The sequence below is a fragment of the Apostichopus japonicus genome, chromosome 20 (genome assembly GCF_037975245.1).
Source record: "Apostichopus japonicus isolate 1M-3 chromosome 20, ASM3797524v1, whole genome shotgun sequence".
Classification (NCBI taxonomy): Eukaryota; Metazoa; Echinodermata; class Holothuroidea; order Aspidochirotida; family Stichopodidae; genus Apostichopus; species Apostichopus japonicus.
This window is the reverse complement of record NC_092580.1, coordinates 10166674-10181321: the sequence shown is the minus strand read 5'-3', so window position 1 is coordinate 10181321 and position 14648 is coordinate 10166674. Positions and strand designations below refer to the sequence as shown.

General features: G+C 35.9%; 1 protein-coding gene across 4 annotated transcripts; it reads right to left on the bottom strand.

The window, feature by feature from the left end:
* Positions 1-1041: 1041 nt before the first annotated feature.
* LOC139961487 (uncharacterized) lies at positions 1042-14212 on the bottom strand. 4 transcript variants are annotated; one of them, XR_011790900.1, is made up of 12 exons: positions 13993-14212; positions 13038-13309; positions 12507-12666; positions 12028-12232; positions 11134-11284; positions 10678-10803; positions 9643-9849; positions 8499-8756; positions 6247-6621; positions 4898-5061; positions 2812-4639; positions 1042-2674 (listed from the first exon to the last, which is right to left on the bottom strand). XR_011790900.1 is itself a non-coding variant. In XM_071960677.1 (11 exons), the coding sequence occupies exons 2-11, from the start codon at positions 13165-13167 to the stop codon at positions 4592-4594; spliced, it is 1824 nt and encodes a 607-aa protein (XP_071816778.1). In that variant the 5' UTR covers positions 13168-13309; positions 13993-14212; the 3' UTR covers positions 1042-4591. The 4 variants fall into 4 exon arrangements, 3 of the variants coding, with proteins under 3 accessions (XP_071816778.1, XP_071816779.1, XP_071816780.1); XM_071960677.1 differs by having other exon boundaries at positions 1042-4639; XM_071960678.1 differs by having other exon boundaries at positions 1042-4639; positions 13038-13304.
* Between the last annotated feature and the right edge of the window lie 436 nt (positions 14213-14648).

Sequence of the window (14648 nt, the reverse complement as noted above, 5' to 3'; positions counted from 1 at the left end):
CTATTTCCCACAAATTCTGAAGGATATCGTATTTTGTATGTTTCTTTCGAATTCTGCTATTAATCCTGTCATTTACGCAGTAATTAACCCAAACTTTCGCAATGCGATGATCAAAGTTATACTGCCGATTGCATGGAGAAAGTGAAAGTCTGTCAAAGGTTTTAAAACTCCCGATGAATCGAAATTGTGAAACGTAATATTATGATGCAAGTTAGTTTTCATTCTTTTAGTCCGAAGTCACCTCAGCCACGTTAATTAATGTGTTAATTTTATGCAGAACCACATTGTATACGTTCTATCAAAGTAATAAATGTTTCGAAAGTTTCGGTGAATACTATTGTAAATGGAATATTTCTCCTCTTTTTGCGGGGGGGGGGGGGGGGGTGAATGGGGTTGCTATATAAGAAGCCCTTTTAAATGAAATATTTACCATGTCAGACTTTAGGGAAGTTAACTGTACCACATAAAATGTTTCGTTCATTTTTCATATGAATAATGCACATCTCCATTTGCTTAATGGAAAGTTTAGCGTTCGCAGAGAAATACCATTTACACTGTTTTCTGGATATTTTGCTTGTAGCCTGTTTTCCTCAAACTACTCAAGTCTCGGGATGTTAAGTCTAGTTAAGTGGAATAGTTAATTTGAATTAATATAAAATGTGTCTTATAACCATGTCCCACATTTGAGTAAATAGTTAATGATCGTTATACCTTAGTGCTATGTAAGCCAACGATTAGATATATTCAACACGAGTTTAATTCATATGATAGCATAATCAGTAAATTCTTCAATGTTTTCCTTTACAGAAACCATTCATCCGCAATGCCACGTTCATTTGGCAACCTAAACATGAAACATTATCTTTTATCAGAATATTTTGTAATCACTTAAATCGAAAGGCGCAGACACTTCGAGCAGGTCTGCTCTCTCTCTCTCTCTCTCTCTTCTGTAAACAGTTGAACCTCGGACACATACAGTGTTACGAAGTTCAGATATTATGTACTTGGGAGACGAACACAATAAAGTAGATATGAGAGGTATTGCCTATAAAAATGAATCTAATCAGTGTCTCTTGGTGAAAAACTACATTACGTACCGGAACTTTAACGTTAACTAAGACCTCATAGTTATTTGAACGTGGCGTGAAAGGCTGGTGCGACTCGGAGAGAAGAGCGCGAGCCACTCCTTGGAAACTAATTTATAACATTCTCTAAGGTTACTCGACCGTAACTTGAAACTGCACTGATTGTGCTCTACGCGTCCAAATTAGCATTATAATACATGATCACTTAAAACGTACATACCAGCAATTAACGTGGCAACCTCTTAAAGTAACATGCTGCATCTCAACAACAGTTAGTCCGTAAACGTAAACCATAAACATTCTCATTTTCTATAAAAAGTAAGACGCAATGTGGTAATAGAAGGTTTTTTCATTCATACACTCACTGTAAGTTATCAAACTAAATAGCTCCGTTGGAGACTTTCCTCTCGCCTTTTTACTTGTGACTTTCATATAACAACCCATTAATGTTATATAAGGCTCCCCATACACGACACTGGTATATATACTGTAGAGTAAGTGGTATGTAAATGATCTCTTAACTTTGTCATTACAATTTTTTTAATTTATTATTAAATGGGTATATTAAAGCTATATCAAGGATTATGTAATAACATATTCGTCATTAGAACTGGTCTGGTATCACCCTCATTTGGACACAACACAGCACAATGGTTGTGAAATTCAATGGTGAAACCATCGCAAGGCTTTTTTAACTGTTGTGAGCTCCTGGGCGGCACTTCGAAAGGTTCAACCGTCGAGAATGTAACAGAGAGTTGTACATCTAGCTAATTGTGACCATTTATAGCCAAATATGTGATGAAAAATGGAATTTTCATTACTCACTAATCGACGTTTACATGCAATAAACTGTAATAGTGTCGTAGTTTGACCAATCTCCATCTTGTATTGTTTTGTGTAATGTTGTGTGTTAAACGGACGTTGGAAATTAAATTGAAAAAGATACAAATGATTTAATTCACTTGGTTGCAAAGTCGCAGTGGGAATTCTGACAAATGTAACTTTAAATTTTCAGACAGGCACTGCGAAACCAGGAGAGGACCTGCAGGGGGTCTACAATCCTCCCCTTCCCAAGAAAACAATCATAAAAAGATAGGGTTTCAGTGTTTAGTCGAATGTTTTCCCCCTAATCGGTCACGGAATGCATATATTGCATGATAATAATGCAGACAAAATATTCCAGGGCCCATATAGTCCGGTCGGCTACCATTACCAACAGCAAAGTGTAAAGTTGAAGTTTCTCACTCAAAGAAATGAAGAAGCAACACGGATGCGGTTGAGATACGACCACCCGATGCAGGTGGCGCCAGTTACCGTATACTTGCTATGAGTATCGGCTGATATGACAGGTTCTTACGTATCCTCTTTAATTTTCTATAGTTCTACATATCCCTGGGTAGAAATTTATCTTTCTTGCTGTGGGTGACTTTAACACTACGTATAACTCGAAAGTCACAAAACAAGTTGATATGGATGACAAAATATTGCAGCATTTTGCATTTACGTACCCATTTTTATAAAACATTCAATGCAAAGGTCCACTTTGATTTTTAGTAAAGCATATCAAGCTGTGTGCTGTGTTGGGTATCCTTTGGCCAAGGGCCAATAAGAGTTATAAAGGGTACTAAATATCAAGCTACATCATTCCAATCGAATTTCTGCAAAGTGCCCTTTGATGTCGGTGCCCCCCCCCCCCCCAGATTAAAAGTGCTTCCGCCGCCCTTGCCTTTGGCGGTTTATTTTCCTTTCAGTTTAGGCGATCGTGTTATGCTTTCCCAAGGAGGGAATTATACCGTATTTTCTACATAACATTTGTTTTAAGACAATGTGTCTCTGGTTAACCATGTAATTTTCTTCCATGACACAATCGAGTCATAAATGTGATTATATCGAAAAGCAAGTACGATTTCAGATGATCGTGATGTGAACTAGGTCTCCTATTTTTGACATAATGTCAGATGGTTCGATTAACCGTGTTGCAATATTTTACCTTCAAGGCTTTCCTAGGCAGCCAGTTACATTGCCACAAGACTATTTACAGTTGTGTGCCAAACGGATGCCGTTAATTAGTTTGACCTATTTATACTTCAATTAAATGCGAGCTTCCACGGTATCAATTGACATCAAATAAATCAATTTCTACCGATATTGAAATGTTGAAAATACTTTCATTAGTCGGCTTCTATTATTTAACATTTCGAAGAAAACGATGAGGCGTACTTCAGAAAACCTTGACGACTTCTCTGGGCCGTTAATTAAATATTACTAATTAAAAGACGGCTTACTGTTTACTCAACTACTCAAGGGTTATTCTGAAACTTTCTGTACTTTAAGTATTGCAGCATCAATGACGTTTAAACAATTCTACCGTTATGTGCCTTACTTCTTCTGAACATAATTGTTATCATTAAATTGAGTCGAAGGTTGGCCACGTTTAACCCAAATGAAATAAACCTTACCAAAGCAAGGACGCGAGTCAAAGAATCTATCTCTCGAGGAAACTCTCGAGCGTCACAGACCGTTGCGACATGAAAAGCCACGTGACCCCCCCCCCCCCCCACCCAGCTTCACTGCTCCTGCACATCACACGAATCAACAATATGTTTGCGATATCTCAGTTGCTAGGGCCTAGAGTATTATTGCGACATCGCATTAATAATTTTCAAACAGAGGAAGCACCAACTGTTCAGTGTGAAATATAAACTTAAGTTATGTTTTTTTTTCAACAGAGCTATTCACCATAGATGCGCGTTGGACAGACCCTTGACGAAAATTTTAAGTAACGAAATGACCTCGTGCTTCTAAACCGCTTGAAATATAAAATTAACCGAGCATAACTAATTGTGCTAAATGGGAAAGAGTAGATTCTAATCACTTATAATGATAAGTTATTTGCCAAAGACTTTCCAATATCCGGAAGGAACTCTTAGAAGTGTGTGCCTTCTCAGGCTCAATATTTACTAACTGTCTGAGCTCTGCCCTTTGCATCGATTCAGCGGCATTTTCTGTCAATGAAAATGGACATACTGATTTCATATTACGTAATAATCTGTTTCTCCCGATAAATACTAAGAGTTCAATTCTCTTGACCCCTGTCATCCCTCACCCAACCTCTTCACGCCATACCATGTAATGCTACATTCGTTCTTAATGTAGCACAAGTGTTTATAAGCACCTCCATCGCCAAAATATATCCCATGTTGCTTCAACGATTAGCCATGATCACTTAAAAATGTCTATGCACGATGCTATACCAAAGGACTCTCTAGTCAATCAGTAATATTAAAACACGGTAAAGTTCTGTTTAAAGTGTCCATGGTGGTTCTTCACCTTCATTCATCATTGGCGACAAACTACCAATGACAGTTTTCCAGAATAACGAGGACATGTAAAGACGTTTAGCTATTTTAATCATATATGAAAGAGGTTTCATGATAAAGATAATATTTCATGTTTCGTTTTCAGAGTATACCGCTTGCTTCTCCACTGTTATTTCACTAGTCCATTCATCTCACCATTGAATCAGACAGTTGTACTATGTGCACTATCGATTCCTGATGATAAAGAAACAAAACAAATGGAAGTTACTTAATCATTATGCTTTGCACATTTTCATATGGATAAAGGAAAGCTAAAACGACAATCTTAATATATAAAAGAAATACTGCAGGTATACGCTTCTTTACGTTTCGACAAATATCTACTAATAATTAGATTTTAAAAATATCAAGTTTGGTAAAGTCAATAAAAGTCTTATAGTTTGATTCTATATCTGCTTGATGTAATATTTTTGTTTATTGAAAGAAACCTACCTCATTCAGCGACAAACGGGAAATGTTAAGCAAGTTCTTTTCTTCATCAGTTAAAGAATATCCTAATCCTCGTCTACGATATCGGTTATGTAGTTCATCCGTGTAGAGGGCGTAAAGCGCTTTACATAGCACCACCACGCCCAATGGTGAGTCGCTACTCAAGGCTAACAAACAAAACCAACGCAGAAATAGAATTAGCCAGGACTGCTGAAGATATGAATAGCTAAATTAATTATCTAAAAGTCTAACAGTTTCTTTTACACAATTGCTTGTAGACGAAGTAATATAAATTGAAATATTTAATATAATTATATACATGAGTCTTGGCTAAGTACTCGGTTATAAATCATATAGTGTATAACGACATTGCTAACAATATATTACCTTTAAATTCATCATTCCATGTTTCAAATGTAGTGCCTTTGTATTTCATAAATATATTTCTGGTGCAGTCTGGTACAGATCCTTGTTATTATATTGTCTTTATTCTTCTTCTATTTTTAATATCACAAATGATGATTTTCATGTAGCTGCTTTGGGCTTAAGACGTTCTTACATCAACTAGCGAAATCATACCATGAAAACATAAGCGCAAAACTGAATATTGTTAGTTGACTATTAAGAAAATGTTCAAACTTTGATGTCGAGTTAGTCCATATTCACAACTAATTAACGCAAAGCGTTCACCTGTTGCAGGTTTATTGCAAATTTAGGTGATGTAGCCTAGTTTGCATATAGGAATCGATTTGAAATTTTTATAGGTTATAGGCATACATATTCAAGTAGATGCCTGATATGACTATTGAATCCTTCTACACAAGCTAGTTTACACGTTGGTAAATTAATTCAATCGTCTGGACAATACATGTGGACAATACGTTAGTATTCCTACGATATAAGTAATACAATATTGCAACCTGTTTGTTAAATCTTATTCTACGTCGTCCTCAATCCTCTTCAGAGAGATTTGTCTCACGGCACCAAGAAGATGAAACAGATTAATTTTTCATAACAATTTCTGAATCATATCGTCTAATCCATGGTAACAACAAGAATGCATCAAGAGCTAAGTGGCTCTAACATTTCTCAAGACTCAAACCGTCGTTTGATAGATAAATTTCTTTTGCTTAATCATATACCATTCATTCAATTGTTAATAAACATAAGTTCCAAACTTTAACCGTCTCGATATGGTTACATTTAATTGTTAAGAAACATACTTCTATCGAGCAAACATTTGTTAATATGAATTTATTGTTTAACTGAATGGACCTCCTTCACATATTCATTCAGGTATTCAACTACGATTCGTCATGATAAATATATGCCAACCATAACAGCATGCCTACCTGGAATGTTACTGTCATGAGTCTTGCTTGCGGTTAACAATAAGATATCCAAATTAAAATGACTAACATCAGTTTCTGTGATCGATAAACTAGAACCGTGAGATTCTATCATGACTGCACTCTCGATGTTGGACAGGTATTTATGAACATCAGACGTAAACGATTTGTAACCGATATTTGTTTCCGACATCGATTTGTAACCGACATCAGTTTCTGTGATCGATAAACTAGAACCGTGAGATTCTATCATGACTGCACTCTCGATGTTGGACAGGTATTTATGAACATCAGACGTAAACGATTTGTAACCGATATTTGAATCTCCAGACATATTTGGACAGGCTGCAATATAGAGTGTACTCCCAAGCGACGATCCTGTTGGTAAATATTTTTGGTTTAGAATGAGTTACTCTGTAATTATCATTGTTATAATATATAGATAGATAGATAGATAGATAGATAGATAGATAGATAGATAGATAGATAGATAGATAGATAGATAGATAGATAGATAGATAGATAGATAGATAGATAGATAGATAGATAGATAGATAGATAGATAGATAGATAGATAGATAGATAGATAGATAGATAGATAGATAGATAGATAGATAGATAGATAGATAGATAGATAGATAGATAGATAGATAGATAGATAGATAGATAGATAGATAGATAGATAGATAGATAGATAGATAGATAGATAGATAGATAGATAGATAGATAGATAGATAGATAGATAGATAGATAGATAGATAGATAGATAGATAGATAGATAGATAGATAGATAGATAGATAGATAGATAGATAGATAGATAGATAGATAGATAGATAGATAGATAGATAGATAGATAGATAGATAGATAGATAGATAGATAGATAGATAGATAGATAGATAGATAGATAGATAGATAGATAGATAGATAGATAGATAGATAGATAGATAGATAGATAGATAGATAGATAGATAGATAGATAGATAGATAGATAGATAGATAGATAGATAGATAGATAGATAGATAGATAGATAGATAGATAGATAGATAGATAGATAGATAGATAGATAGATAGATAGATAGATAGATAGATAGATAGATAGATAGATAGATAGATAGATAGATAGATAGATAGATAGATAGATAGATAGATAGATAGATAGATAGATAGATAGATAGATAGATAGATAGATAGATAGATAGATAGATAGATAGATAGATAGATAGATAGATAGATAGATAGATAGATAGATAGATAGATAGATAGATAGATAGATAGATAGATAGATAGATAGATAGATAGATAGATAGATAGATAGATAGATAGATAGATAGATAGATAGATAGATAGATAGATAGATAGATAGATAGATAGATAGATAGATAGATAGATAGATAGATAGATAGATAGATAGATAGATAGATAGATAGATAGATAGATAGATAGATAGATAGATAGATAGATAGATAGATAGATAGATAGATAGATAGATAGATAGATAGATAGATAGATAGATAGATAGATAGATAGATAGATAGATAGATAGATAGATAGATAGATAGATAGATAGATAGATAGATAGATAGATAGATAGATAGATAGATAGATAGATAGATAGATAGATAGATAGATAGATAGATAGATAGATAGATAGATAGATAGATAGATAGATAGATAGATAGATAGATAGATAGATAGATAGATAGATAGATAGATAGATAGATAGATAGATAGATAGATAGATAGATAGATAGATAGATAGATAGATAGATAGATAGATAGATAGATAGATAGATAGATAGATAGATAGATAGATAGATAGATAGATAGATAGATAGATAGATAGATAGATAGATAGATAGATAGATAGATAGATGTATATGAGTAAGGCAAAATATGGCAAGGACAAGCGTTGTTATATCGGTGGCAAAGTCTACAGTGGAACGACGACCTTCCTAATTGGAAAATATAATCAGTAACCGGTTATCATATCAAGAGACACTGTGACGTCGTACATTACTGAGTCTAAAGTTCTCATCGATCAAACTCACAAGGAAAGCGTCTGCACCTAATGTATACTTCAGTTTAGTCTTTACATAATGTACGATTTCAAGCTAATAATAGCGGGGATAATGAACACAAAAGACATAAAGATGTACACAGCCAATAACAAATATTCCAATAGATATGCAAAATAAAACTGAAACTCAGGGGCACAGACTCGTATACTGCAATCAAGTCAGGGGATCACTTACCTGCATCATGAAATTGCTTCATTTGTTTGAGCAAAGTCGTAACGAAGTTGGGATCGCAGAAGCAAGTGACAATTTTATCAAGACTTTGAAGATACAATGCCATTGCTAGTGAATCTGGAAGACTATCACTGGTATCACTTCCGTAATCTTCATTTGAGGCGCTAACGTCTGCCATGATGATACCAATTGATCTTGAATGTGATAAGGACAAAACTTCCTTTAAAAAACGCTCTGTTTCAGTACCATTTCCTTGCTTTCCTGCCAAAAAAAATGAAATAACCGTGCGTCGCTCTTCATAGTATTTAACTTTTCTCATAGCTTAAATAATAAGCATGTTCGTATTTTAAGACTGTTGGAGTTTTCTAAAAAGTTGATGATAACTTAGTAAAATTAGAAGTTTCGCTCATAAAATCCCTTCCCTGTCGCTTTCTGGGTTACATCGAATGGAAAAGGGGTGTGGTCCCTGGTAACACTGTATGTCCTCGGCCTGGCACCACACCATAGATATTGCTACAGGGATCTTCACCACCACTGGTAACACTGTATGCCCTCTATCTCGCACCACACCATAGATATTGCTACGGGGATCTTCACCACCACTGGTAACACTGTATGCCCTCTATCTCGCACCACACCATAGATATTGCTACAGGGATCTTCACCACCACTGGTAACACTGTATGCCCTCTATCTCGCACCACACCATAGATATTGCTACAGGGATCTTCACCACCACTGGTAACACTGTATGCCCTCTATCTCGCACCACACCATAGATATTGCTACAGGGATCTTCACCACCACTGGTAACACTGTATGCCCTCTATCTCGCACCACACCATAGATATTGCTACATGGATCTTCACCATCACTGGTAACACTGTATGCCCGCTATATGGCTCCACATCATAGATATTGCCACAGGGATCTTCACCATCCCTGGGCTGGGTAGCTCATGGTAGAGCGCACAACTTGTACATGATAGGGCACGAATAAAGCTTCACGTGAGCCTTTCGACATCCCATAACAATGAATAAATGAATGTAAATGTGATACCACAGAGAAGAGTAAAAGTCTTAGATAATTGTCCCTATACATGTTAAAAGATAAAGTGGTATAGGTATGACAGGAAGATCTTTATTACCGTGTATGTCTTTGACGTCCATTATAAGCTGTTGCAACTCCCGATAAGCAGCCTCGGACAAAACACTTGCTAAAGGTGGGTCATCTGTCAACCACGTTACTCTCGGCTGATTTTTCGGGAGAGATGATGGACTACTCTTGTCTTCCACTAACTTTAGGTCGGTGATAAACATGGAGCCACCGCAATGACTAAACGTGGTTTCGGACTCTTGATAACGGAAAAATATACATAATTTACATTAAATACAAGTGCGGACAATGACACGACATATTACTTACAATAGTCCGACCTTATGTAGTTCACACAATGCTGGAATAACTATTCGATAAATTGTATCATGAGATGTTCCGCTAAGAGCCTCTTCAAGAAAAAGACGATCTCTCTTTCATCTCATAATAGCATGTGAAATGAAGATAAAATGAAAGCTATATGTTGTCGAATCTCGGTTTACAAAATCATTGCAGAGCAGAAACTAACCACTTTTTAACATTTTAATTTGAGTATTGATGGCTCAGTCTTGCGCTATAATCATACAATGAAATTATTATGGATTACTACAAACCAACTTTGACTCTTGCTATAATATGCCAGAGATACTAAAAGTGGACGTTTATTCCGCTCTAAAAGTCAAGAGTGATTGCATCCAAGAAATGTGTTTATATATATATATATAAGTAATGAGCATTTATAGTTCCATTTGTTTCACCAGTAAGCTATCGTCATCAAGGTCTTATATATTGTTGAAAAGCGTCAGCCGTGTCGGTAGACGTTTCTCACTTGAATGGAGAAATTACGAAGCCGAGAAATTTACTGACGAAATAACCCCTCTTAGAGCCATATGTGAAATACGTTACGATCACTTAAATTGTTGCATCACAACTCATTTTAATTATCTTTTCATATCAAAGCATTAACATAATTATTAGTTTAATTTAAGAATCACGTTTCAAGTTGCTTTTCGTGTGTTATGGCATATCAAACAATGTGAATAACATATTCAAATCTATTCTTTGCCAAATTGATACTTTTACTTACTGAATGACTTCAATGCTTCTAACCCTGTTACTCCACAAGCCCAGAAGACAGGTACTTCTCCAGGTTCTAAGTGAGTCTTGCATCCATAATACTCATCTAAGCTCAAATCACTGATGCCAAGTATAGCTGAAAAATAAATATAAATCTTTTGAATCATAATTAGGTATGGAAATATTTTGACATATTTTTTTAATACCTATATTATACTTGCGACTTAATTGAACACTTTTTCAAAGGCTGATGTAATTAATTACCTGCCCCTGGTAGTGCCGGTTCATTCGTGATGAATCTGGGAAGTATATCCTTTAGCAAATCTATGATAGGTATTTTATAAGACATTTAACATCGCTCAATGTATTTGGAGCATTTCAGCTGTTTTCTCAAGGTCGAAGGTTGCCAGGGAACCAGTGGTATATTCGCCACAAAACCAAAAGCAAACAGAAACCTTAATTTTACCTGGATTGCCAATATGCACTGGTGCGCCATGAGCATTAGTTAATGGTTGCGAAATTTCAAACACACGTTGTATCAAATCCCGTCGAATTGGTCGCATCGAAACGACTAATTCGACGTTGAAATGTCCCCTTTTCTTGCACATTACGTTCGTCTGGGTGGAAATAAGAAATATGAAGAGAGCTGGTCATTGAATACGCTGTAATGTATCATCATCTTCATTATCATCTTCGTCATCGTCATCGTCACCGTCATCGTCATCATCATCATCATCATCATCATCATCATCATCATCATCATCATCATCATCATCATCATCATCATCATCATCATCATCATCATCATCATCATCATCATCATCATCATCATCAACATCATCTTCATCATCATCTTCGTCATCGTCATCATCATCATCTTCATCATCATCATCATCATCATCATCATCATCATCATCATCATCATCATCATCATCATAGTCATCGTCATCGTCATCGTCATCGTCATCGTCATCGTCATCGTCATCGTCATCGTCATCATCATCATCATCATCATCATCATCATCATCATCATCATCATCATCATCATCATCATCATCATCATCATCATCATCATCATCATCATCATCATCATCATCATCATCATCATCATCATCATCATCAAAACACATCAATGAAACATATTGTGATTTTCCTACATTAAACATTCAAATATGTTTTTTGTGCTTTAGAAGATATAAGCTACTATAGCCAAGGTATAGTGTAATAGTAAAATAACATTTAATTATGCATTTGAGGGTATAAGAATTAACTTGACACTGTTGTCTCTAGTCTCAGTTTTCAAGATAAAAAGGAACAAGAGTGACGTTCATGTTGGATCTTATTTGATGATCGGCCATACCTTGTACATACTAACATTTCCACTTCCTTTTCCATCAGTATACCTTAACGGTATACCCGCTGAAATGAGCAGTCTGTCGAAGCTAAAACTGCATCCCACATAGAAAAAACAATAATTCTTTAGCACATCGGTATACTCCAGAAGGTCTTGCTTCGTTGTTATATGCTCTCCATTCTTAAAAACCTTGTATGCAGGAATGTCCGTTCTGTGACATGATAAAAAGAGATATTATTGCAAGATAACGATTGCTGCAAAATATAATTCATAATAGACCGATACTAAACTTCTACAACAAAATCAAGTACTAACGTGACCGAAATAAGTGCTACTGCTGTTGGCTTGCGTGATGTACCTTCATCAATATGAGGTTTTGTCAATCTTAAAACTAGTTTAATGGACACACGCTTAACAATAAATCCTCTGCATGAATAAAATTAAAAACGAAATTACCTTGTAACGCATTTGTAATCGTAACGTACCTTATATCAGAGCTTTCATCGACTGTTAGAATCGGAGCTTCGAATTGCCCTTTAGCCGATGCTAAGAGTAAGGGGAGGGGACCGAAATTGTCTAAACAAAATTGCTGGAAGTCGGTGAAGTACTCCGAAGGCAACATGAATACATTTGCCTGAACATATCCTGGAATGAAATGGATTTGAAATGCAATTGCATGTAAATTAGCTAATCTCGTTTACATAAGATAAAACTAACATGTGACACATTTGATTGATCAACAAACGAATTTCTCTGCTGTTTATTAATTCCAACTGAAGCAGCCTAATATTTTAACCTTTATTAAAGGATTGGTTCAGGTGTTTGACATGTCTGCTTTGTATGAAAGAGCACAAAAAGACAAAAGGACAGTGAAGAAACTACCATGATAGCATGCTCTGTTAAGGAGATATGACACTTTTAATAAAATGACAAAGCAGGACACTGGCGGTTTTTTATTGGGGGGGGGGGGGTAGGGGTGTCCTTCAATCATATAGTATCGGATGATATATCCGTACCTGCACAAATACCCGCTGTGCTCTGCTTGTACTGTTTCCCTTCTCTTAACTCCTTCCGAAAAGATGCTGGTGTGAATACTGCCTTGCTTAACTCATGTTCACAATTGGTCTCTTGCAAGTGTCCATCCATGATGGTAACATTTGTGATAGTGTTCACGAGGATCTCAAGGGAGGGCGCATCACAAATATATATCTATACAATGGTCAAGAGCCTCATAACGGAGAGTCTAAATGGTTCCTCTACCAGTGATGTTTGTCAGCTGATGCCTGTGCTATGAATGAAAGGAGATTAACTATTCCAAACATATATCATATGACACTGTTTACATTGTTTAAGGCTATGACAGGTATATCACATTCTTTACAAATAGGGATACATATATACTTATATTTTTTTTACAGTGTTGTCTAACTTTGCCCAGATCGAACTTTTAGACAGAAGTTGTCAATTTATCATTTATAAATTCTGAAACCATACCAAAAGTTTCTTAACTTCATATACCCTGCATAGCACCTCTGTTTGACGACATTTGATGACCATATTACAATATGAGCCCTTTTATGAGTGCCCGCAATCATGCGCATTGTCATTGCGGCTTTTTACAGATCAACTAAGCGCTATGATACAAAATCCATGGGTGATTGGTCACTTGCATGTATGCTTGCTGACTTTACACTTTTAGTTATACGACCCGCACTTTGACAGCTCTCCCTCTCTGTGCTGCATGCATGATACTTCCAGTATAGTTACATGTTAATACCTGCAGTACGTGTGGAAATGAGGCTAGTTTGTTAACATGTCAGAATATTGAAAGCCCTTTGCTGCCATGCTAATTCTGTCGTAACTAGCTTTACAGTCTCAACGATGCAACTTTTATAGCAAAAGGATTTAACCTACAGCGAAACAGTTTGCATATACACGTGTTAGACCCACCTGTACACTTGCATTACTTACGTGATATAGTTTATCCTAGTCTGTAGGTGTCTATATTAGTCCAAAATCGCACGGAGTTGCCGTAAAAGCTCTTGCTCAACCGAACAAATTGACGCAAGACTCATAGCCCGAGCCTGGAAATCTGTGGGCGATTACCGTTACAAAGGTCAAACATGGAAGTACCGCCATGCATGGCGGAACGACCAATCAACTTGCAGTGTGACAAAACATTTAAGTTAATACACTGACTACAAAGTACAGTTTGTGTTTATATTGTTTGAGCTTTGAGACACGTGTGGAGAAACGTGTGTGTGTGTTTTGTGTCCCTATTGTCTCAAATGGTACAAATATGTTCAAATGGAATGTATCATTGTTGTTTATCCGTGTCCTCGAATAGTTGTGTTTTGTTTACGTTTGAGGTAGCTGTGTTGTTCGCAGGTGTAACGTATCTTGTTTAGTTTGTTAAATTGTTCAATCGGTCACCAACTTTAGACGGAATTGGCATGCGCATATCCCATTCTGTTTTTCTGAAGTAGGCCTTTATCGATTGTAATTTTCATAACTTGCTGCATCTCTGCATGGAGAAACGGTCTTCAAAGTGTAGTAAAAAATATTAATAAAGGCCTAGTAAAAGATAGGCTATAGTTATATTAAGTCATCATCGCTTGAACGGAAAT